This window comes from Myxocyprinus asiaticus, chromosome 5, assembly GCF_019703515.2.
Source record: "Myxocyprinus asiaticus isolate MX2 ecotype Aquarium Trade chromosome 5, UBuf_Myxa_2, whole genome shotgun sequence".
Lineage (NCBI taxonomy): Eukaryota > Metazoa > Chordata > Actinopteri > Cypriniformes > Catostomidae > Myxocyprinus > Myxocyprinus asiaticus.
This window is the reverse complement of record NC_059348.1, coordinates 28,610,060-28,633,896: the sequence shown is the minus strand read 5'-3', so window position 1 is coordinate 28,633,896 and position 23,837 is coordinate 28,610,060. Positions and strand designations below refer to the sequence as shown.

General features: G+C 38.8%; 1 protein-coding gene across 2 annotated transcripts in view; it reads right to left on the bottom strand.

The window, feature by feature from the left end:
- Nucleotides 1-23,837, bottom strand: part of LOC127441514 (fibronectin type III domain-containing protein 3B-like) — a 225,655-nt gene that overhangs the window by 177,112 nt on the left and 24,706 nt on the right. Inside the window, exons 2-3 of one of the 2 annotated variants that reach the window (XM_051699035.1) lie at nucleotides 8,660-8,709; nucleotides 1,229-1,376 (exon numbers count right to left, since the gene is read on the bottom strand). In XM_051699035.1, coding sequence (XP_051554995.1) covers nucleotides 1,229-1,348 — 120 coding nt within the window. In that variant the 5' untranslated portion in view covers nucleotides 1,349-1,376; nucleotides 8,660-8,709. The remainder of the gene's footprint in view (nucleotides 1-1,228; nucleotides 1,377-8,659; nucleotides 8,710-23,837) is intronic. The other variant, XM_051699036.1, reaches the window with a different exon arrangement.

Here is a 23,837-nt window from a genome sequence, read left to right as displayed (position 1 = left end):
TTAACTATATCGTGCACTGTAGAGGGTGAAACGCCCAAAATCCTTCCAATTTGTCTTTGGTGAACATTGTTCTCAAAGTGCTGGATTATTTGCTGAAGCATCTGTTGGCAAATGGACAAGTCTTCAACGATCCTCGCTCTTGAAGGACTAGGCTACAGTATTTTGACAATTGCCTCACCTGTTTAACATCTCCTGTTTCACATCGCCTTGTTATTTCAACTCGTCAAATTGTTATTAGTCTTAAATTGTCCGTCTCAACTTTTTCTTTAAACTTAATCTTTTAAAGCTGAAATATGTCATTTCTGTGCGACTATCATGACCAAACATAATTATAAAACTAACAACTGTTTTATAAACAGGTTTCCCCGAACACTCCGACCGTCTTCTATTGGTCGATGAGACACAGTCTGACTCCAGTGGTTAAATCCATGTCTTCAGAAGCAATATGATAGGAGTGGGTGAAAAACAAATCAATATTTAAGTCATTTTTTATTGTAAATCTACACTTTCACTTCCACATTCAAGTGTTGAAGTGACTTTCACATTTAGCCACCTACTGGTGGAGGCTGGTCAAAGGTGGTGATTATAGTAAAAAGGACTTAAATATTGATCTGTTTCTCACCCACTCCTATCATATTGCTTCTAAAGACATGGATTTAACCACTGGAGTTATATTGATTGCTTTTTAGACCTTCTGAGTTCTGGCCACCATTCACTTGCATTGTATGGATCTACAGAGCTGAACTATTCGTCAAAAAATCTTCATTTGTGTTCTGCAGAAGAAAGAAAGCCATACACATCTGGGATGAGAGTAAATGATGAGAGAATTTTCATTTTTGGGTGAACTATCCCTTTAAGCACTGAAAGTAGTATTTGTACACACTACACTTTTAATGACTGAACTTCTACACTGCAAAAATATTTTTCTTGAATCTGATTCTGAAATCTAAATATCCTTAAAACAAGATAAATTCACCTGATAAGCAACACAATGCAAGATACTAGTTTTCCAAGTAATGTTTCTTGAAAATAAGTGTATTTTTCTAGTGACACTAGCAGAATGTTTTTACCTGTACACCAATATCAAGATCAACAAATCAAAATGTCTAACACATTTTTGCTTATTAGGTGAATTTATCTTGTTTATGCTTAGATATTTTTACTGGAAAACAAGACAAAGATGCTCTTGAACCTCTGTGACAGTGTTCAGAGTAGCGTTCCCGCTCACCTGTTGCGATCCATCCCCATTAACATTAATCATGTGAGGCATCATGGCCACCTCCCCGTTCAATAGTGGTGGTGGCAGGTCCAGCGGAATCTGGTCTGTCATCATCATTGTGACGTACATTCATGGAGAACTTTCCTGGACAGCCTTTCTGTGAGGAGACAGAGCGAGAAAGACAGACTGTCATTGAACGGAAAAATAAACAAGCACAACAAAAGACCGTAAGAGAGCTGCAAAATAATTTTAGATGATCTCAGACTCAAACACACCCTCTCTGTGTGGCTTTTTGTGTGCTATGAAGGAAGTGAATGGGTTCATTTATTTAACATGGTTTCACAATTTGTTTCACAATTAATTTTTGATGTTCCAGTGACTGAGCTAAAGCATGAATGGATGGAAGATGCAAAAAACTGCAAATACAAATCATTTTCTGAATCAGTGTGTTTGTCTTGTTTAACAGTAAAACTAACATCCTTAAGACAAGATAAATACAGCTGAAAAAAAAGAAAACAGCATAAGACATTTATGCTTTTCAGAGAATGCATTTACTGTAAAACAAGGGGGGGAAAAACTGGCAGTTCCACAAGACAAAATACACATATATTTAAGATGCATTCTCTGAAAGAAAAAAGTCTTGATATCTTACAGTTTTGCTTATCAAGTAAGTTTTGATGATGTTTCCATATTTTAACTTGCAAGACAAAGACAAAGAGACTTAAGAATATACATTTTTTGCATTGCAGAACCTCACCAGTGACTCAGCAGGCAACTGAAGCCAACTGTAGAGCACAGCGGTGTCATTGTGAGCTGGACAGCCTGAGGGAAATTCTCCTAAATGAGAAGTGTGTAACCGAAATGAAAGTGTGCTCTTATCCCTGAGTTTGAGCTTTGCGACATGTAGAGTGGGCGAGTAAAATCTGGTGAGTGATTTCACCACTAACGATGAACTCAGCTTTGATAAAAGACCATCACACAAAAGCCAGTAATAATGCAGGTCTTAAGTGCTGCGTGACTGTGGTCTAATGGAGGATAGAGGAAAGGGTTTGGGGAATAAAACTCAGCAATGGAGGGCGGAGTGAAGGAATAGACGCACAACTTTCTCCATTTCGGACGCAAGGCATCCCTAGGGTTGCAGCGGTATACCTGTTTCACGGTATATCACGGTACGAAAATTGACGGTTATCATACCATGTACATTTGCTTATCTACGGTATTGAAAAAAAAATGCAACCATACAGAGAATGTCACCTGCACGTGCACATCTCCTTTCCTCCTCGACTGCCTGTCAGACTCGTCAACTTGCGCCACACACACACACACACACACACTCGCAGCGGAGAAAATGTCAGAGAGAAGCAAGGCTGATATCGCCAATCTCCATCCCCCGCCGAAAAAGAACTTAAAATCAGCAGTGTGGGATTACTTTGGATATCGCAAAAACGAATGGGGGGTTTTCCTCGAGTGTGTGTGTGTGTGTGTGAGTGAGTTAAAGGTACAGACATGAGCAGTCTGGCTGCACTGTCACGCACCTACAGTATATATTTATTGTTAATAATCAAAGGACATTATTTTAAAAGCTCACACAGCTTATGTTATTTTTCATTTAGTAGTTAATTTAACATGCTATGCAAATATGTAAACTAACATGCTTTAGTTATATAACATGTTGTAGTTACATGCTATTTTATCATGTTTATAATTCAGTTTATTATTATAATTCTGTTAGCTTTCTTATTCTATTTTCAAAAGGGAGACATTTTTTTACATGTACTTCCATAAAAAAAATAATTAAAAAATGGTTTCAAGTTTCAATTATAATAAAGCATTTGTTCAACCCAAATAAACTTTTTTCATTCCTCCTAGCACTGTCCTCGCTCTTTTCCAAGTGTCTTAGCAGCAGCTATTACCAATGTGTAGAAAATAGCAGGAAAAAAACCCACTTAATGAATTTCGTAGTGGGATTTAACGTCTTGTGCAACACTAAGTATCCCCGCACATTCCACGTTCACAGTGCGCGAAATCCCCACATTTGTCCTTTTTACATGTTGGTGAAAATGAGTAATTCACACATTGGAACACAAGAAATCAACAGTTTCTTTCTATAGGACTGAAAATCCATGTCTCTCCATGCATATGTCTCATCATCATCTCTCTCCGTGCAGCGTAGACTGTTTAACATGCATGTGCTCTCGTAAAGGGATAGTGCGCTAGTTTTATTCCCACTGTAAAAAAGTCCTCATGGTGGCATAGTAACTCGCCTCAATCCAGGTGGCGGAGGACGAATCTCAGTTGCCTCCACGTCTGAGACCTTCAATCCGCACATCTTATCATGTGGCTTGTTGAGCACGTTACTGCGGAGATGTAGCGCGTGTGGAGGCCCACGCTATTCTCCACGGCATCCACGCACAACTCACCACACGCCCCACCGAGAGCGAGAACCACATTATAGCGACCACGAGGTGGTTACCCCATGTGACTCTCCCCTCCCTAGCAGCCGGGCCAATTTGGTTGCTTAGGAGACCTGGCTGGAGTCACTCAGCACGCCCTGGATTCGAACTCGTGACTCCAGGGGTGGTAGTCAGCGTCTTTACTCGCTGAGCTACCCAGGCCCCTGGGGGACTTTGTATTAAAAACATAAGATATGTAAAAATTATTTATCTATCTTCGGACATATTTTTTTAAAGCCATGATGGTAAAAACAGCTATTTGTCATTTTTATGTTGGGGCCAGTGAAAATTTTGGGAGGGCCAGTAAAAATCTGAAGCACTGTCCCAACCGGGCCAGTAGAGAAAATTCTTAGCGTTGAGCCCTGAGCATTGAGTCAGCAAACACTCAGAACGAGCTAAAAAACAGACATGTTCCATTGTGCATATCCTATGGACAGCTAGACGGCAAAGGTTTTTGTATAATGATAATGCTGGAACCCATGTACTGTTCCCCTTTATGCTGTTTTTTTAACTGACACTGTTCAACACTTCTAAAGCTCTACGACTGAGTACAGCGGGACATTCAGCATTTGTTGCACACAGCACCAATGAAGATGAATGAGAAACAACAGCTTGAATCACTATATACATAAGTACAAATAATTTATTGAAAATCCCTGCTGAGTCTCATTTCAAGCCAAAAAAAAAAAAAAAAACAATTGACAAAAAGAAAGAAAAAAATTTTAACATCTGAAAGATAGGGGTTGAAGACAGCAGGTTAGAATAGATGGATGGAAAAGTTGGCTTCTGAAAGTGTTGTAATTTTAAACAGGCACTGTGAATTACACCATCATACACGCAAGAATGAAAGGAAAGAGGACGAGAGAGAGAGCGATAGACAGACAGGCCAACAGTTGGCCACACACAGTGACAAACCCTACAGCAAACCAGAAATAATGAATGGCCTTTCAAGAGCCGCCAAGCCACAGTCCCAGAGAGCTGAGGGCCGATGCTCGTAGAGAGATGGAGGGAGAAAGGCAAAACAGTGATAACTAAAAAGAGAGAGAGAAGGGAAAAGGGTTTAAATGACTAAATAAAGGCCAGTGTTTTTAATTCAAGTCAGCTGTCTGGCCCTGAGCAGTTGTGAAGTGTGATCCTGGTGCAGTCTTGGTTCCAGGCGACAGGTTAAAGTGCTGGGCGGTTAGGATGAGATTAGCCCAGTTGAGTGGCCCATGCTGAGCAGCTTTGATGCCTGGATCCCTCCTGCTTTAGCAGCTAATGGGGCCTATGCTAAGCCTCGGCCTCTCACACACACAAAGCTATAATTAGGATTTCCATTGAAACTGAAGCCTGCATTTATTTTAGGATTTGTCCAACTTACAATGGAAATTTGCAATGAGATGGATATGGGTTGTGAAAGCTTAATGGCAGTGTTTACAGAAAGGCCGTCCTAATATTTCATACACATATGGAGCCTTTTTTATCTGTTTGTTTCAAGTGTTTTATTTTGCTCTGGCTTGAGTGTGGTTTGTTGGTGAAGGTTGTTCCGACTGCCTTTATAGCAAAAATCCTTGAGGTTTCCTCTTCTTCAAAAGAATGTCTGATTAATAAAGTGTCGATTCCAAAAGATGATAAAAAGTTAAATTGAAAAATTCCTTCAAGGATAGGCTGCAACAATCGGGTGCTTGTTTGCTGAGGCTGAGGGAAGTGGTGGGATAAGAGACAGCCTTGTGTGAAGGGGCCAGGCTTGCTGCTGGAAGCGAAAACCAAGGAATGCCTCTCAAATCTAACAGAGGACGTATAAGATGATAATTCACAGAAGTGTCACCACATCTGCCTGTCGGGGCCAAAGAGGCCCAGCTGAGCTTACACCCAGAGCCCTGATTCTGTGAAAACCATCTTTCCACTCAGCTTCTATTCACATCCGACTCATAACCATCTCCTCCACCTTTGTACGGATAGGCAGTATTAGTACTAAACCGAAATGGGTTTACAAAATGGGTGAGAATTATACGGAATTTAACGATTCTGGTTCCTTAACAATTCCATTACAAATTCTTTTAGTCCTTTAGGAAGAAATATTTGATAATCTCAAAATACTAAATACCGCCTGATTAATCGTCCTGCCGTTAACCAGTCTACAACTAATAAACATGTATGCATACTGGCTCTACAACACAACAAACAGTCACAACCGTAGAGGTGGTCCATGAATGTGTGAATGAGATTCAGGCCCTCTGGCTGCTTACTGTGTTCATTACCTAATTTTCGCAGTAATTTCCCTCCTCAGCTTGAGAAACAAAAAGCAGCTCTGTTTGTTCAGCACTCACTTTCTTAAACAGCCTAAAACACAAACCTGCATACAACAACCTACATATGCAAACCCACACAGCTCATGCCATAGGCTAGCAGCAATACACCTTGTCCTAAGCAAACTGTTATACTAGGGGACTGATGGACCCCATTATTAACCTTTCACTTTACTTCTTTTCTACTTATATTCTTCTACTGATCCTCTTCCAGCTCTTCTCACTCTATCAAGCTTTCTTTTTAAACCCGTCCTCAAAATAAACTAATCAACTGAATCGAACCAGTTAGCACTGGTCAAAGTCTGAATACCAACAAACCCCATTAAAGTTGTTCAGAAACCAGCTCTGATTCAATCCATAAGCATGTAACTTTGTATAATCTGCTTCCTCTGTAGCTTTCCCAACACTGAGTTGAGTTCTATAGCTTCATATCTCCGATTGGCATTCAGATTAAAGGTAGATAAAAACAAGCTAGTTTGCCTTGGGAGTGGTAAGAAGATCTGAGGGTACCATTTTCAGTGAGGGTGCATTCACACTAGGATTTGCACTATATTCACTTTTTATATTCACCAGCACAATTTCCATGGTGGTCTTTGCTGGTTTATTTTAGTTGGCGCTAGTGTTGTGCTAGTCTAGAAGGTGGTCAAGCAAAGCCATTTATTCACAAGCAAAACTTAGATGGTAGAACTGGTCGACTGGTTTTGTGGTGTTTTCTCATATGCAAATTTTTTTGCTGCCAACCAAAGTTTAAGTTTGGTGAACTCTGACCTGTGAATCTGCATTATTAAAACTTGTATCCCTATTGCCTAAATAGCTGCCTGGATGAGTTACCAAGCTGGCTTTTAAGGACAGTTTGACCGTGTGTGTTGTTGTGTTTTGTGGGTGTGAGAGGGCTTGTGCTTTGAAGGAGGCAAGGAATCTTCTGGTCGTGGGCAACTTGTACCGTTGGTGGTCCACAACTCCCTTACCACCAGCATCAAAACCCACAAAAAGCATATAAATGTTTTATTTTTTTTCTTTGTTTGGAATGCTGTGGTGCTCATTTCCTCCTTACATTTATCGAGTGGAATACAGAGTCCTAAGCAAGGTGTGTGTAATAGCTTAGTTTTGTTGCTAAGGGCTTCACTGGACTGTTTTGTTGTGTTTTGCTGTGTCCACCTATGTCTTTCCTTCCCTCCTGCTGCAGTCTCCCTGTGGTGCACAGACTCATTCTCCAGACCTTGCGGTGAAAGCATAAGCAGGTCAGGAGAAATTTAAAGGAAAGGCATTTTAGAATGAAGGAGCAGAGGATTTTTGAATGACAGGCAGTGCTTTGACTAACCGGAGATCAATATCACTAGTTTCCATTCAAAACAACACACACAGAGCCACTTCCTGTTCTAAAGTCAAGAGTCTGCTCAGAGCAGACTATGTATGCAACACTGTACAGGATGATGAGGTTAGGACAGTATGGTCACACAGCTGCCCCAAAAGTATTTGTACACTTTTGGACACTTCATGTCTGAATGTCATTGTATTAGATTCAAAATATCAAACAAAGTGGTATCTGCAGTCCAATGATACTAGAGATGTTCTCAAAACTAACTTCACTTTTCTGAGTCAATTATTTGATAAATTTTTAATCAACTTGTCCCTCAAGTTCACTCAGGTATCCCAGCAGAGTAACCACAGGAGTAGTTCATCACATTAACTGTCCCACTAAGCTTGGCAAACAGAAAGTGTCCAAAAGCTTTTTGTCTTAATTATGAATAATATATTTATACTTACAATTTAAAATCTAACAAACTTCTTTAGGTGTAATGTTTTGTTTGCAAAGTGTGTGTCATGCTATATTTCTTAAAAATAAATCCCACATTATATATTTAATAGATATTTTTTTATATAATGCAAAGACATTCACAAATGTTTAAGGCCCCGGGCCACCTTACGTATTATGCACGCACATACACTTTACTTAGCCAGTTCACATGGTGGGTGATTTGCCACAGCAGTTCGGTCCAGAAAAAAGAAAAAAAAAAAAATTGGTCATGCACACCCCTACTTTCCTGTTTCCTGTCAGCCTGGTGGAAAGGGCCAGCTGTGGTTCATGACTGCACAACCAAATACGCAAACACAACTCATCTGGAGCCTAATAAAGTTAGAAGCTCTCACAATTACACACACTCACACACTTTTCAATTGATGTACCATATTGTGCCAACAATATGCATTCAAATTTTATCCTGGGACAACATAACTCACTAACACCCTCATTACATGACACAAGATGTTGGCTTGCCACATCCACAGCATTCCTCTGCCACAGCATGATGAGTACATAGACATTAATACAGATATGGAAGGTTCAAGATTCCATTAATGGAATGGAATGTTCTGGAGCTATTCAGTGGTTTGGAGATTCGGGAATACGTCACAGGTGATGAACAAATCCTCACAACTTTCAGGAGTTTTGGTTTTATGCAACACAGCTGTCTGAGCATGCATGGAAGCACACCATGTCTGTCGTTGTCTCTGGTTAAGCTATAACAAGGCAAGAGTTGTGTAGGCTGGAAGGCTTAGCAAATATGGCAGCTCCCACTTTTATTTATGCATAAATATCACACAGACTAATTAAATTCTGGACAGTTTGGGCAGCGAGGCGTGCAGTGCAGCCAGTCTCTCTCTCTCTCACTATGTCTGTCTGTCTGTCTTTCACTCACTTGTCCAGTGCCTCCTGTCACATGCCAGCCAGCTTCTATAGTCTTTTTCCCTAAAAAAGGAAACAAAGGAAAATAAACAATTGCTGAAGCAATGGTCAGACAGACAGCACCACAAACTGTTCCCTTCTGGCCCAGTACAAAGCTGAATACCACCGACTCTTTTGGAAAGGGTCTGTTCGGACTAATTCCCAGCTTGTGGAATGCAAAAAATAGAGCTGGGATGCAACAAGACAGCCGGTTCTGTGAACCAACCGCAACCCAAAGCACAACATTATAGTCTCATTACACCATAGTGAAAGACACAAGGGAGTTTTCTTGCTTTGTAAAGCTCTGCAGCCCCTTTGGACAAGGCATGGCTCCACATTATAGTGCTTCCAAGTTTGTTTATGATGGTTAATGCTGGGTTGGTGCTGGTCTAGCTGCAACCAGCACTGTTTTTCTGATAAAGTTGACCAAGGGAGGCTTGCTGGTTAAGCTAGTTTATAAGCCTGGTAGGGGCACCAGCATAGCAGCAACTAGGGGTGTAACGGTTCAAATTTCTCACGGTTTGGTTTGTATAATGGTTTTAGAGTCATGGTTTCGGTACAGTTCTGTATTTGCTTTGTTCATAAAAAAAATAAATAAAAAAAAGTATTACTGCCAAATCCAAAGATGAATCTATTTGGTAATCACTTCAACAGGTTTGCCCTTAAATAACAATCATTGTTTTACAACAGTAACCATAGTTACTATGTAGTATTTGTAGTAAAATCATAGTAACCACAAAATCAACATGGTTACTGTCATGGTTACAATATATAGTATAATCATGGTTACTATATAGAAACTACAGTATTACTGTAGTAAAACCATGGTTAATTGTATCAAAACTATGATTTCGGTTCAGAAATCCATGGTGACAACAGTCATGGTTCCTACAATATTACTATAGTAAAACCATGGTTAATTGTCATCAGGGTCCTTAACTAAAAAAAAAAAATTATCTAATTACTAAATCAACATTTTAACTTAATACTTGCACTAATACGCTACATTCATCAACATAAAGTGCACTTCAAATTAATCTCAACATACAGTATATTCAATACTTGGAAGCTGTACATCACTATAAAAGGAATAACCTTGCTATTAAAATGCATACGAGAAGGGATGTTGTGATAATGCTGCTCAAGTATTTTAAACATATACGAGGAAATCCCACATGAACATCCCAAGCACTTTAGTTATTGTTTCATGTTTGTCCGAATTAGCACTGAGTATCTGGTTAAAATTGAAGGGAGTGTGTGCAGTTTCGGCTCACCTGTGGCTCTTTCCCTGGGTGATGTCAGTGTAAATGATTAATCATGTATCAATGTATTACTATAACGGCATCTTAAGGCCATTAATCAAAGCGCATTATTGATGCTCGCGATAGGTTACAGTCGCGCGAGGAAACAAAAATAACTTGCGTGCGCGTTTTAAATAAATCCTCACGCGCATTATTGACATATATTACCAGTATACGGCACTCTTGTCGAACGATGTCTGCAAACAGTGCCTGTTTTGTAAATGTCTTTTGACCATCAATTGCAAAAAGAAAATGTTCCTAGAAAGGAGAAACTCAGGGGGCTTCTCTATCAACGGCTCGATTTCTCCACTTGCCATTTTCAACTACTCACAACGCTTGCAGATCAGTGATGTCATCGAGCTGACCCACATGAAACACAGGTGCAGTGTATCCATGTACAGATCCATTCAGGTGCATTAGCAGAGGTTGTAACTGTGCCTGTCTGTTTGACACTTTGTTTTCTTGACCAAAACTTGTGCTCCAGATGTGTCATTAAACTTGAGGTGAACTGACCGCGGTGCCAATGCTTCCTGAACCGTGGGTGGCGAACCGTACGATTGGTTTTTTACAGAGAAATGTTACACTCCTAGCAGCCACCCATGTCATGGACAAGCATTCAAAACACAACATATGCTGGTGACCAGCCATGCATGTCTTTTCAGCAGGGATTTGAGTAGGGATGCACCGAACCAATATCTGGATCAGTATCCGTTCCAATGTTTTTATATGGATCGGGTATCGGTCCGACGAACCCGATCCAAATCCGATACTATGTGTTAGTAACATTGTTACTGTCAAGCTCCAAAAATGTAATAAAAGAACCATAAAAATACCATTAAAGTAGTCCATATGACTCGTGTATTAATACAAGATGTGTGATAGCTTTGTGAATCGCAAAAGGCTGTGTTTAATAAGTAAATATATAGTATGTGCATCGCCAGCATGTTAGTGAATGCCGCTGCTCTGCTGACCTACAAACTCACGCCGCGGCTATTTTTAGCAATTTGAGCGCTACTCACGAACAACATCTCAGATGTTTATATTATGCATTTAGAATGGCACCAGAGGTGCATTTTACAGTAATTTGAATACGAAACAAATTAAACTACTGTGAACTCGCCTACATTGTCACGTTTAAATGTGTTCATGTCTTTTATTTTGGAAGTTTAGTTCCTGTTCCCTCATGTGATCTTGTCATGTGATCCTGTCATGTGTTTCCCCTGTTTATGTGTCTTGTTTTCATTGGTTCATTGTTTGATTATCTTGTTATTAGTTTAGTCTTGTTATAGGTTGTCACTGTCATGTGTTTGCCCATGTCCATGTATTTAAGCCCTCATGTTTGCCATTGTCTTTTTTCAGGTATTGCTGGTGTAACGTCGTGTCACTGTTCAGTCAAGTCAAGTCATTTGTTTTGGATTCACGTTTTTGGAAGTTCATGTTTATGTTTTGGTTTGGTTTCAAGTTTGGATTTCACATTCTGGAATATATTCGTTTGTAAATAAACACAGCACTTGGGTTCTTAACACTTCATCGCCTTCGTCTGCCTGTCATTGCCAGCTACGTTACATACATACAGGACTTCCTTGAGTTCAGAATGTCAAAATAAAAGCCTGAGGGTTTTAAAGTTAAAGGTGCATGATATATGAAGGTGCATAATATATGAATATATTACTGTTGTATTTAAAATTCTAAAAGTCAATGATAATAATAATAACAATTTATTATTATTATCATCATTATTATTTGTTTACAAATTATAACAATATTTAAGTTGAATGGGTTCCAAAAAATAAGAGATCTGAATCCTTTAATGTCCAGATACAAGTTGAAAATATTTGCAAAGAAAACTGGCTTCTTCGGAAGACTGGAATTCCTGTTAATTTTGCTGCTACATTATCCAGTAAACTAGTTAACAATAAAGTTTTTTTAATAGGCTATACATTTCTATTGAAATAATGTGTAGTTAGAGGTTTGTGTTTCTTTACATATTAAAGAGTACTCCCAATTAGTATCACACAATGAGGTAAAGATACTGTATTCTAAACTGATTATGCAAAGAAAACAACAACACTGATATCGGATCGGACGATACTGAGATTTCAGATAATGGAATCGGAAGAGAAAAAGTGGAATCGGTGCATCCCTAGATTTGAGTGCTTGTTATGGCATTCATTTTGGGAAATGAGATTCAACCTCCCATCTTCTCAGTAATGAAGAGTATCTGTGGCCTACAGATCTCAAGGCTTTTCTATTAGCGGGAATTGACAAATCAGACAAACCACACAGAACAGTAAAATCGCACACAGAAACTTCTCCCGTCTTGTCTTGTCTGCACTTGACTCCAGTATCTCACAGGATGACGTGAGCTCCACTGACACAGTCTTCTCTTTTATTGGTTGTCACTGCCAAAAGTCACTCCCTTTTTGCATAGTTAAACTTTTCTCAACTTTCTCAAATCGCTGGACACGCCAACATCTAGTTGCCGGAAGTCACCAGCTCTCAGTGAAAATGAATGTGATCAGGGCTGCATTTTCCAAAAGCATTGCAAGCTTAATTTAATCGTAGAGACCATTGCCACTAATGGTTTATACAATCTACTTAGGCTTACAATGCTTTTGAGAAACGCAGCCCAGGTCGTTTTGTCACTAAACGTCGCTGCATGTGTGAACGGTGCTTGAGGCTGTGACGAGATCCAGCACAACTCGCTGTGTACGCAAAGAAGAGATATGTAGACAAGTCATACAAATAAGTGTGCATTCACACAGATGACAGAATTGCATGGACAAACCCAATGTGACCTACTAGAAGGGCCATCCAAAGAATTCTCAGGTTTTCAATGCAGAGGGAATCATTTTCTATGTGGTGATGTGTTGGGATTCTGGCATCAGAGTGAGGGCTGCTAACAGCTCATTAAAAGGCTGTTCTGTCATTGGGTCTGACCAAGACTCTCTGGAGGGAGTTGGTGAGGGGAGAAAATAATGAAAAGTGTCTGTCATCCTCTCAGCATGCTTAAGAGAACATCCAGATTCAGGATGATTCAATCATGCTGTAACAGGGAGTGCTACGGATGGTTATTCCTGCCAGCAGCTCTATAATTCTTCCATTGTGTGCATATGTTAATACTGATTCTATATGCTCTAAATACTCTGAATAATTTGTATTATTCTGTATAAAGTGTATTGTATATTCCTTTGCCCATGTTCCTTTGCCCATACCATGCCTATTTTGTTTTACTTTGTACATTTGTATATTCTGTACATTCGCAGCTTTGCTGCATACTGTACTAGGTATGCATTGCTACCATTTTTAGAAAGTATAGGCTAAGTACTAATATGCCTATTAATTCCACTATTAAAGGGGTCATGTCATGAGGTGTCAAATTACCCTTCATATTTTGACATAAGAGGTCATTATATTAAAAACATACTGTAAGTTTTAGTACTCAAAAATTCCTCTCCAGCCCTAAAAGAGCATTTATTCTTTCCACCCTGCAAAAACGACTTGTTTTGAAATCTCCCCGTGGAGGCGGGGACGTGGCCGTGTGCCGTGGTGAATGATTTCCACCTGTGCTTAACACCTGTCTTGTGTTTCAGTGTGGAGTGACGTGGGCTTTTAAGGAGAGGAGACAGCGGCAGATGATAGCCCAGCTGACAAGCTGTCCCTGTGTTGGCCATTGCCGTTATACTGATCTGTTGCCCTTTGATTTGTTTGCATCTCCATTGTTTCTTTAACGCTATTAAGCAAACGTGTTTTTTATTTTGAATAAACAGATTTTCCTGTGTTGGAATCGCCATCTCCCGCTTCCTCATTCCCTGGAGCTAAGGTTCTGTTACACCACCCTTGTGACATAGAAGAAAGGATCCATTAGAATAGCCTTGCCTCCACAACATACGTAATCGTACATATGTGAATTTAGAAAGAGAGAGTGGATGAGGGACACAAACACTGGAAGTTCTCCGATTGTTACTATAGTTTGCTGCTTTTAACCAACTAAAAGGTGTGGAGTAACGTACCCAGACATTATTGTGTTCCTGGTTATGGACAAACTGCATCTCTGCCTAGCCTTCTGAAGGAACCCAACGTAAGTAACCAGTAACTTATTCAAACAAAGAGTCAATGTGGGATTATAAGAATAATTTGGGGCACATTTTCTCTATGGAATCTTTTGAGAACCATGATTCAGGCTTTGCAAAGAAGCTTATATTGAATGGAGTAGTTCCAACTATTTTGGACATTACAGTAATTCCGGTGAGTGACGAATGTAATTCTAATGTTTAATTTGAGTTTGTTTGATATGTAAGGAATTTTTTTTTATTTTATTCTTTTTTATTTTTTTATAATAACCCATGATCAGAACTCCAACACAGAGCGGATCGTACTTATTACACGGTTACTCACCACAGAAATACATAATTCTTCAAAGTATCTATTTGAGCTTAAATTATTTATTATGTTAGAAGAACGCGGAGCATGACAAAAGACAGTGGTGAAGTGTAGGTTATAGCTAGTAAGGCTGCCAGCTGTCTTAACTGTCTGGTGTTAGCAAGGACGTCATGTATTTGGTGAACATCTCATATGTGTTGACATGGAAAGCGTACTGTATAAATGCGGAGAGAGACAGGGGAAACCCGAGAGTGCACTGTCTCTTATAACTCTCTTAACAGCCAAATACTGATTTTTTTTTTAGCCTTTTACATTCACTGCTTGTGTTACTCTGGACTATTTTCACTGTTGTCAGCTTTACATAGTATTATTTTATCACCAAATCTTGCATGTCTGATAATAAAAGTATTGGGTAAGCAACAGTGTGCCGACTTTGTTCTGTTTTCAGTCGAAAATCTGTTAATCTGATTGTGTGCTTCACATTGGGACATATAGCTGTCAGTCACTGTCTGGAGTGAGTGCTTTTTGTAAATCACTTGCATGTTTTCATTCTTTCATTTTTGGAAAATACAGTTCAACACATGTAATAGTGGGAGGGTATTCGCTCTGCAAAAATTTTAACTAGTGCTGTCAGTTGGTTACATTTTTAATTGTGAATAATCTCAATTTTTCATAGTTAATCGCGATTAAGCGCAGATTTGGAAAATGCTAAAATTCGACTCTAAATGTACTTTTTTGTTGTCAAAATAAATTTGTTTCCTTCTTAGGAAAGAAAACAAAACAATACAGTACATAATAATATAATGTTTTATTAACATTTTCCAAAGTAAATCTGTACTACGGGTACAACGGAGCGTTTCAGACAGAGGGCTAAACAGGGTAGAAGAATGTAATGTAATACTACATTATGACCATTTTTTGTGCAAGAAAACTTAACAAGTGAACCTCAAGGAAATTCTGTACACTTTAGTGTACAGAAAAATTAGGACACTTTAGCTGATTCTCAAACAACTTAGCCTATTTAAAAAAAAAAAAAAAAAAAAAAAAAGCCCATAAAATTTATTGGGTAGAAGATACCCAAGAAACCAATTATATAATTTGGCTTCATTGGTTTAGTAAACAGATAACTTGTTTATTCATTTTAATGTATAACATTTTTAGGTAAATAAAATGCATAACTTCCACCATCATGATTTTTACACCACTGTCATGTTATTGAAATATAGCAATGCAATTAGACCAATATATATACACTGGCAGCCAAAAGTTTGGAATAATGTACCTGTTTCAGAAGGAAATTTGTACTTTAATTCACCAAAGTGGCATTCAACTGATCACAAAGTATAGTCAGGACATTACTGATGTAAAAAAAACAGCACCATCACTATTTGAAAGTAATTTTTTATCAAATCTAGACAGGCCCCATTTCCAGCAGCCATCACTCCAACACCTTATCCTTGAGTAATCATGCTAAATTGCTAATTTGGTACTAGAAAAACACTTGCCATTACATTAAACACAGATAAAAGCTATTTGGTTTGTTAAATTAACTTTAACATTGTCTTTGTGTTTGTTTTGAGTTGCCACAGTATGCAATAGACTGGCATGTCTTAAGGTCAATATTAGGTCAAAAAATGGCAAAAAAAGAAAAAGCTTTCTCTTGAAACTCATCAGTCAATCATTGTTTTGAGGAATGAAGGCTATACAATGCTTGAAATTGCTAAAAAACTGAAGATTTCATACAAAGGTGTACACTACAGTCATCAAAGACAAAGGACAACTGGCTCTAACAAGGACAGAAAGAGATGTGGAAGGCCCAGATGTACAACTAAACTCTCTAGTTTGAGAAATAGACACCTCACATGTCCTCAGCTGACAGCTTCATTGAATTCTACCCGCTCAACACCAGTTTCATGTACAACAGTAAAGAGAAGACTCAGGGGTGCAGGCCTTATGGGAAGAATTGCAAAGAAAAAGACACTTTTGAAACAGATAAACAAAAAGAAAAGGTTAGAGTGGGCAAATAAACACAGATATTGGACAACAGATAATTGGAAAAGAGTGTTATGGATCTTAACCCCATTGAGCTTTTGTGGGATCAGCTAGACTGTAAGGTGCGTGAGAAGTGGCTGCCAAGACAGTCATATCTATGGCAAGTGCTACAGGATGTGTGGGGTGAAATGTCACGTATCTGGACAAACTGACAGCTAGAATGCCAAGGATCTGCAAAGCTGTCATTGCTGCACGTGGAGGATTTTTTGATGAAAACTCTTTGAAGTAGTTTAAGAAGTTTTTTTTAATAGATAGATAGATAGACACAGCGCTATAATATACTATAAGAATACTATAGTGCATCAATATTTTCACCCACTTTTCTCTCTCTCAAAGAAATACAGATGAACCCTTTACAGATTCATCTTTACAGCCTTTCATTTCATGCAATGAATACAGAGCAGCATCTTAATTACTGCATTTTAATTCAACACATCAGAGACTGTTTGAAACAGCTCGTGTGGTGGTTTGTGGTGTAGCCGGCACAAACTCAGATCATGGCAAATCTAAACACGCAGAGCAGAAACGTGAGATGGCTGAAGGCACGGAAACTTGGGATGTTTTGTTAGTTCAAATGCTGTGGTAAATATGGTGGATGTCATAGTAGGGTACAGATGTGCTTGTATAAAAAAAAATAAAATAAAAAAAAATCAGCTTGATGGTTATTTTGGGGATCACACATGTAATAGTGTGTGCAAGAGTTTAAAGTCAATATTATACTGATCAACAAAAATACACTTTTTTCCAAATTGAGTTGTCAATTTATGTTAACAAATGTTTTAAAAAAACATTTTGGCGCCTATATGTTACTGTAAAGTCGCATCAAAGGAATTTAGTGAAAAAAAAATTATATTACATATATATATATATATATAATACATTATTATTTTGAAAAACAGTAATAGACCTAATAGCTATTCCAAACAAAGGCTAATTCAAAATTAGCTTTTTCAGTTTTCAGCCTAGTGTGTGCAGTCTGGTTTGGTTTCAGAAGAGAATTTTCAGTTTGGTGCATCACTACTAAAAAGTAGTGCAACTCTGTGTTTTGAACATAACAGAGAAACTGTAGCACAACAGTCTACATCCAAAGGAGGAGTAGATGTAAAATTGAGTTCAAAAAAAGTCAAAGAAACAGTTGGGGGAAAAAAACTCAAGGAGGGAGACATGAGCTCTACCTGTAGGTATGCACCCAGCTGGCTGCAGATAGGAACGTTTGCCAGGGCTGTCTGATATCTGCTTATTAGCTCTGTTTAATCACGAACTGCACAAAGACACACCGGACCCACAGGCTCAGAGAATGCCAATTACACTTTCAGAGACACACACATGGGCAATTAATAAGATCCTCTGAGCTGTCTGGCTCCTGCAGGCAGAAGTAACCACAAGGAGGGAATATACAGAAGAAGGAACTAAGGAACGCTGATGCTGCTAAATAACAGAAAAGACGGAAATCGGTGTCAAAGCTCCACAGTAAAAAAAATAAAAATAAAAAAAAAAGTATCATGCTATTCTTTGAAGTACCTTAGAGTACCATGTAAATTCCATTGTATATGAATATGGCTTTTATTCAGTAACATGTTACAGCTACAGTGACACCAAAAAGTATTTGGACACATAAGCAACACTTAAAAATGCATTTAGTGTTTTCATTATATAGTCAAACAAAATATCAAACAAAGCATCATTTTAAATAAAGATAAAAAAAAAAAATTCAAGAAAAATATTTCACAAAAAAAGTGTGTCAGGTAAGGCCTGATGATTTCCCCAGCGTGGAAAACATGGACAGAATCGTGGAGTCCAGCCATAAAAACGGAATTAACAATAAAATGCGCAGTGTTACTAAATTCTACATTTTGATCAGATAAATATATTGTGAAAATCAGAATCAGAATGAGCTTTATTGCCTAGTATGCTTACAAATACCAGGAATTTGTCTTGGTGACAGAAGCTTCCAGTGCACAAACAATACAACAAGACAGAGATAATAATAAAAAAATAGAATACAAATAAAAAGTGAATAGAAAATATAAGTATATACAGAAATACATTTTTTTGGCATTGATTTTGAAAACATGACTGATCATGCAAAAAAAAAACTCTTAAGGATAGTGATCATATGAAGCCATTTATTAATCACATAATTGTTTGGCTCCTTTTTAAATCATAATGATAACAGAAATCACCCAAATGGCCCTGATCAAAAGTTTACATACCCTTGAATGTTTGGCCTTGTTACAGACACACAAGGTGACACACACAGGTTTAAAAGGCAATTAAAGGTTAATTTCCCACACCTGTGGCTTTTTAAATTGCAATTAGTGCCTGTGTATAAATATGCAATGAGTTTGTTAGCTCTCACGTGGATGCACTGAGCAGGCTAGATACTGAGCCATTGGGAGCAGAAAAGAACTGTCAAAAGACCTGCGTAACAAGGTAATGGAACTTTATAAAGATGGAAATGGATATAAAAAGATATCCAAAGCCTTGAAAATGTCAGTCAGAACTGTTAAATCACTTATTAAGAAGTGGAAAATTTGGGGATCTCTTGATACCAAGCCAAGGTCGGGTAGACCAAGAAAGATTTCAGCTACAACTGCCAAAAGAATTGTTTGGGATACAAAGAAAAACCCACAGGTAACCTCAGGAGAAATACAGGCTGCTCTGGAAAAAGACGGTGTGGTTGCATCAAGGAGCACAATACGACGATACTTGAACAAAAATGAGCTGCATGGTCGAGTTGCCAGAAAGAAGCCTTTACTGCACCAATGCCACAAAAAAGCCCAGTTACAATAAGCCAGACAACACCTTGACACGCCTCACAGCTTCTGGCACACTGTAATTTGGAGTGATGAGACTTATGGTCACAACCATAAGCGCTATGTTTGGAGAGGGGTCAACAAGGCCTATAGTGAAAAGAATACCATCCCCACTGTGAAGCATGTTGGTAGCTCACTGATGTTTTGGGGGTGTGCGAGCTCTAAAGGCATGGGGAATCTTGTGATAATTGATGGCAAGATGAATGCAGCATGTTATCAGAAAATACTGGCAGACAATTTGCATTCTTCTGCAAGAAAGATGCGCATGGGACGGTCTTGGACTTTCCAGCACGACAATGACCCTAAGCACAAGGCCAAGTTGACCCTCTAGTGGTTACAGCAGAAAAAATTGAAGGTTCTGGAGTGGCCATCACAGTCTCCTGACCTTAATATCATCGAGCCACTCTGGGGAGATCTCAAACGTGCGGTTCATGCAAGACGACCAAAGACTTTGCATGACCTGGAGGCATTTTGCCAAGACGAATGGGCAGCTATACCACCTGCAAGAATTTGGGGCCTCATAAACAACTATTACAAAAGACTGCACGCTGTCATTGATGCTAAAGGGGGCAATACACAATATTAAGAACTAAGGGTATGCAGACTTTTGAACAGGGGTCATTTCATTTTTTTCTTTGTTGCCATGTTTTGTTTTATGATTGTGCCATTCTGTTATAACCTACAGTTGAATATGAATCCCATAAGAAATAAAAGAAATGTGTTTTGCCTGTTCACTCATGTTTTCTTTAAAAATGGTACATATATTACCAATTCTCCAAGGGTATGCAAACTTTTGAGCACAACTGTGTGTGTATATATTATATATTATATATATATATACACATATATATATATATATACACACACACACACACACACACACACACACACTCACACAGGGTTGGGAGGGTTACTTTTGAAATGTATTCCACTACAGATTACAGAATACATGCTGTAAAATGTCATTTATAATGTATACCGTTAGATTACTCAAGGTCAGTAACGTATTCTAAATACTTTGGATTACTTCAGCACTGGTTGATTTTTTCACTTGTTTTGACTATAAAAACTCTGCCAGTACAGTAAAACAAAATACATATATTAAAAATACATTCTCTGAAAAGCCTAAATATCTTATGCAGTGTTGTTTCTAAAACAAGATAAAGCAAACTGATCTTGTTTTAAGGATTTTTTGATATTTTTACAGGAAAACAATACAACATTTATCATCAAGAATATGATTTCTACCCTAATATCAAAGGTTTTACTAGAAAAAAAAGAAATTATGATCCAACGTGAATTTTCTTGATAAAAAAAAATATGATCGTGCCTGGTAACATGTGCATGTAAAATGGCTAGAAATAGCATTTTAGCTTAGCAAATTTACACAAGGTTTATTTCTATTTCTTCTGCTCCAAACTTACTTCAGACTTACTTCTCTGTCTGCTCATATGAATGTTTCACCACTGTTCAAATGTACTTTGGATCGCATCATTTATATGTATAAATGTTTTCCATCTGAAAGGACTAAATATTAAATGAAAACAAATGACAATAAAATGCCAAGTAAACTCTTCAGTAATCAAAATACTTTTTGAGTGTAACTGTATTCTAATTATCAATGATTTAATTGTAACTGGAGTGGAATACAGTTTTAAATACGTAATCCTGTTGCATGTATTCCGTTACTCTCCAACTCTATATATACGTATGTACAAATACAAATCTGTTATATACAGATGCAAGGGAATGTATGGCAGAAGAAGTATGATATGTTGGATGAATATAGATAGACTAAGCTGTGTATTGCACATAATTATTGCTCAATGGGGCAGTTTTAACTGTTCATGAGATGGGTAGCCTGAGGGGAAAAAAAACTGTTCCTGTGCCTGACAGTTCTGATGCTCAGTGCTCTGTAGCACCGTCCAGAAGGCAACAGTTCAAAAAGGAAGTGGGCTGGGTGAGTGGGGTCCAGAGTGATTATTTCAGCACTTTTCCTCACTGTGGAAGTGTACAGTTCTTGAAAGGAGGGAAAGGGGCAACCAATAATCCTCTCAGCAGTCCGAACTGTCCTTTGTAGTCTTCTGATGTCCGATTACATAGCTGAACCAAACCAGACAGTTACTGAAGTGCAAAGGACAGACTCAATGACTGCTGAGTAGAACTGTATCAGCAGCGCCAGTGGCAGGTTGAACTTCTTCAGGAAGTACAACCTCTGCTGGGCCTTTTTCACAATGGAGTCAATGTAGGTGTCCCACTTCATGTTCTGTTAGATGGTAGTGCCCAGGAACCTGAATGACTCCACTGCTGCCACAGTGCTGTTTAGAATGGTGAGCGGGGATGTTCCTCCTAAAGTCCACTATCATCTCCCCCGTTTTGAGCGTGTTCAGCTCCAGGTTGTTTTGAATGCACCAGTGAGCCAGCCGTTCAACCCCCCATCTGTATACAGACTCATCGTCATCTTGGATGAGGCCAATGACAGCAGTGTCATCTTCAAACTTCAGGAGCTTGACAGAGGGGTCCTTGGCAGTGCAGTCATTTGTGTACAGGGAGAAGAGTAGTGAGCACACATCCCTGGGGGGCACCAGTGCCGTTTGTACAGGTGCTGGAAGTGAATTCCCCCAGTCTCACTAGCTGCTGCTGGTCCGTCAGAATGCTGGTGATCCACTGACAGATAGATGTGGGAACAGAGAGTTGGTGTAATTTAGTCTGGAGAATAGCTGGGATGATGGTGCTGAATGCTGAACTGAATTCCACAAAAAGGATCCTTGCATATGTCCCTGGTCTGTCCAGATGTTGCAGGATATGATGCAATCCCATGTTGACTGCATTATCCACAGACCTGTTTGCTCGATAGGCAGATTGAAGGGGATCTGAAAGGGTCCAGTGATGTCCTTCAGCTGGGCCAACACCAGTCTCTCAAATGACTAAATGACCACAGACGTCAGAGCGACGGGTCTATAGTCATTGAGTCCTGTGATTTTGGGTTTCTTTGGGACAGTAATGATGGAGCGTTTGAAACAGCAGTGAACTTCACACTGCTCCAGTGATCTATTGAAGATCTGTGTGAAGATGGGGGCCAGCTGGTCAGCACTGGATTTTAGACAAGTGGGTGAAACACCGTCTGGGCCCTGTGCTTTCCTTGTCTTCTGTTTCCACACCTCCTCTTCACAGATCTTAAGTGCAGGTTGAGTAGCAGGAGGGAGGTTGCAGGTGTTGATGTTTGTGTGAAATGAAGGTCAGAGCATGTGTGGTGTGTGAGACTGGGCCTTTCAAATCTACAGTAGAACACATTCAAGTCATCAGCCAGTTGTTGGTTCCCTACAGAGTTGGGGGAAGGTCTCTTGAAGTTAGTAATATCTTTCAGGCCTCTCCACACTGATGCAGGTTCTTTAGCTGAAAACTTGTTTTTCAGCTTATCAGAATAGCTTCTTTTAGCCACTTTGATTTCCTTATTCAGTGTGTTCCTGGCCTGATTGTACAAGACTTTATCCCCACTTCTGTAAGCATCCTCTTTGGCCTGACGAAGCTGCCCGAGTTCTGATGTAAATCATGGTTTGTCATTGCTGTATGTTAAATAAGTCCTAGTAGGAATGCACATATCCTCACAGAAAATGATATGTAACAGTATCTATGAGCTCGTCCAGATTGGTGTCTGCAGTTCGAAAAGTCCTTGTTTGTAAGGGTGAGATGTAGTTTGTCCATTTTGTTAGGAAGAGTGTGGAGATTTGCAAGATGAATACTCGGCAGCGCTGTTCGAAAGACGTGCTGACGAAGCCTGACCAGCTTGCCGGCTCATTTTCCTCACCTGCATCTCATAGCGCGTTTAAACAACACAGCTGCTCCTGCAACTAAAATGTCCAGCAAAACATCCAAATTGTCAAAAACCAGGAAAAGATTGTCTGGTGTGTGCTGCTGAATGTTCAGCGGTTCATCCCTGGTAAAACTGATTGGAAAAAAATTACTAAACACAGGACAAACAAACAAAAACGACAAATGAATTGGAGAGCTCCACACCGAGGCAGCCATATGCGGCACCATCTTGATCGTGCTATGTCCAAGTGTGATGATTAAACCACTAAATTGTGCAATTTAAAGAAATAAATATACAGTCTGCATGTGCTGCATGCTTCAAAATGAATATGTGAAGCCAGCCGCTCATACACGGACAACAACCAACACATCACAGGAAAAGTCCCTTTCAAGGCTAAATAGACCACCAAAATAAAAGCTCAATTTAACTAGACACAAAAAAATGGAAGAAACTGCAACAGAAATATATCACTACTATATAGTACAATTATATATTCTATGTAGTAGTAATAATAATATATATCAATAATAATTTAATGTATGCAATATTTCACAAGCAAGAGTGCTTTTGTACTGAATTAAAGTTTTAATCAGTGCTGTGTAGCAGTATCTTTGACAAACAAAATAACTACAATGTTGTGTTTTGGATTGTGCTGTGAGAATTGGTATAGGATCACTTTATATGATAAAAATAATGCAATGGTATTTCGCAAAGTAATTGTTCTGTTGTCATTTGATAAAAGTTCTAAGAATTATTTCGATTATTTGGACACTTTCTGGTTGTCAA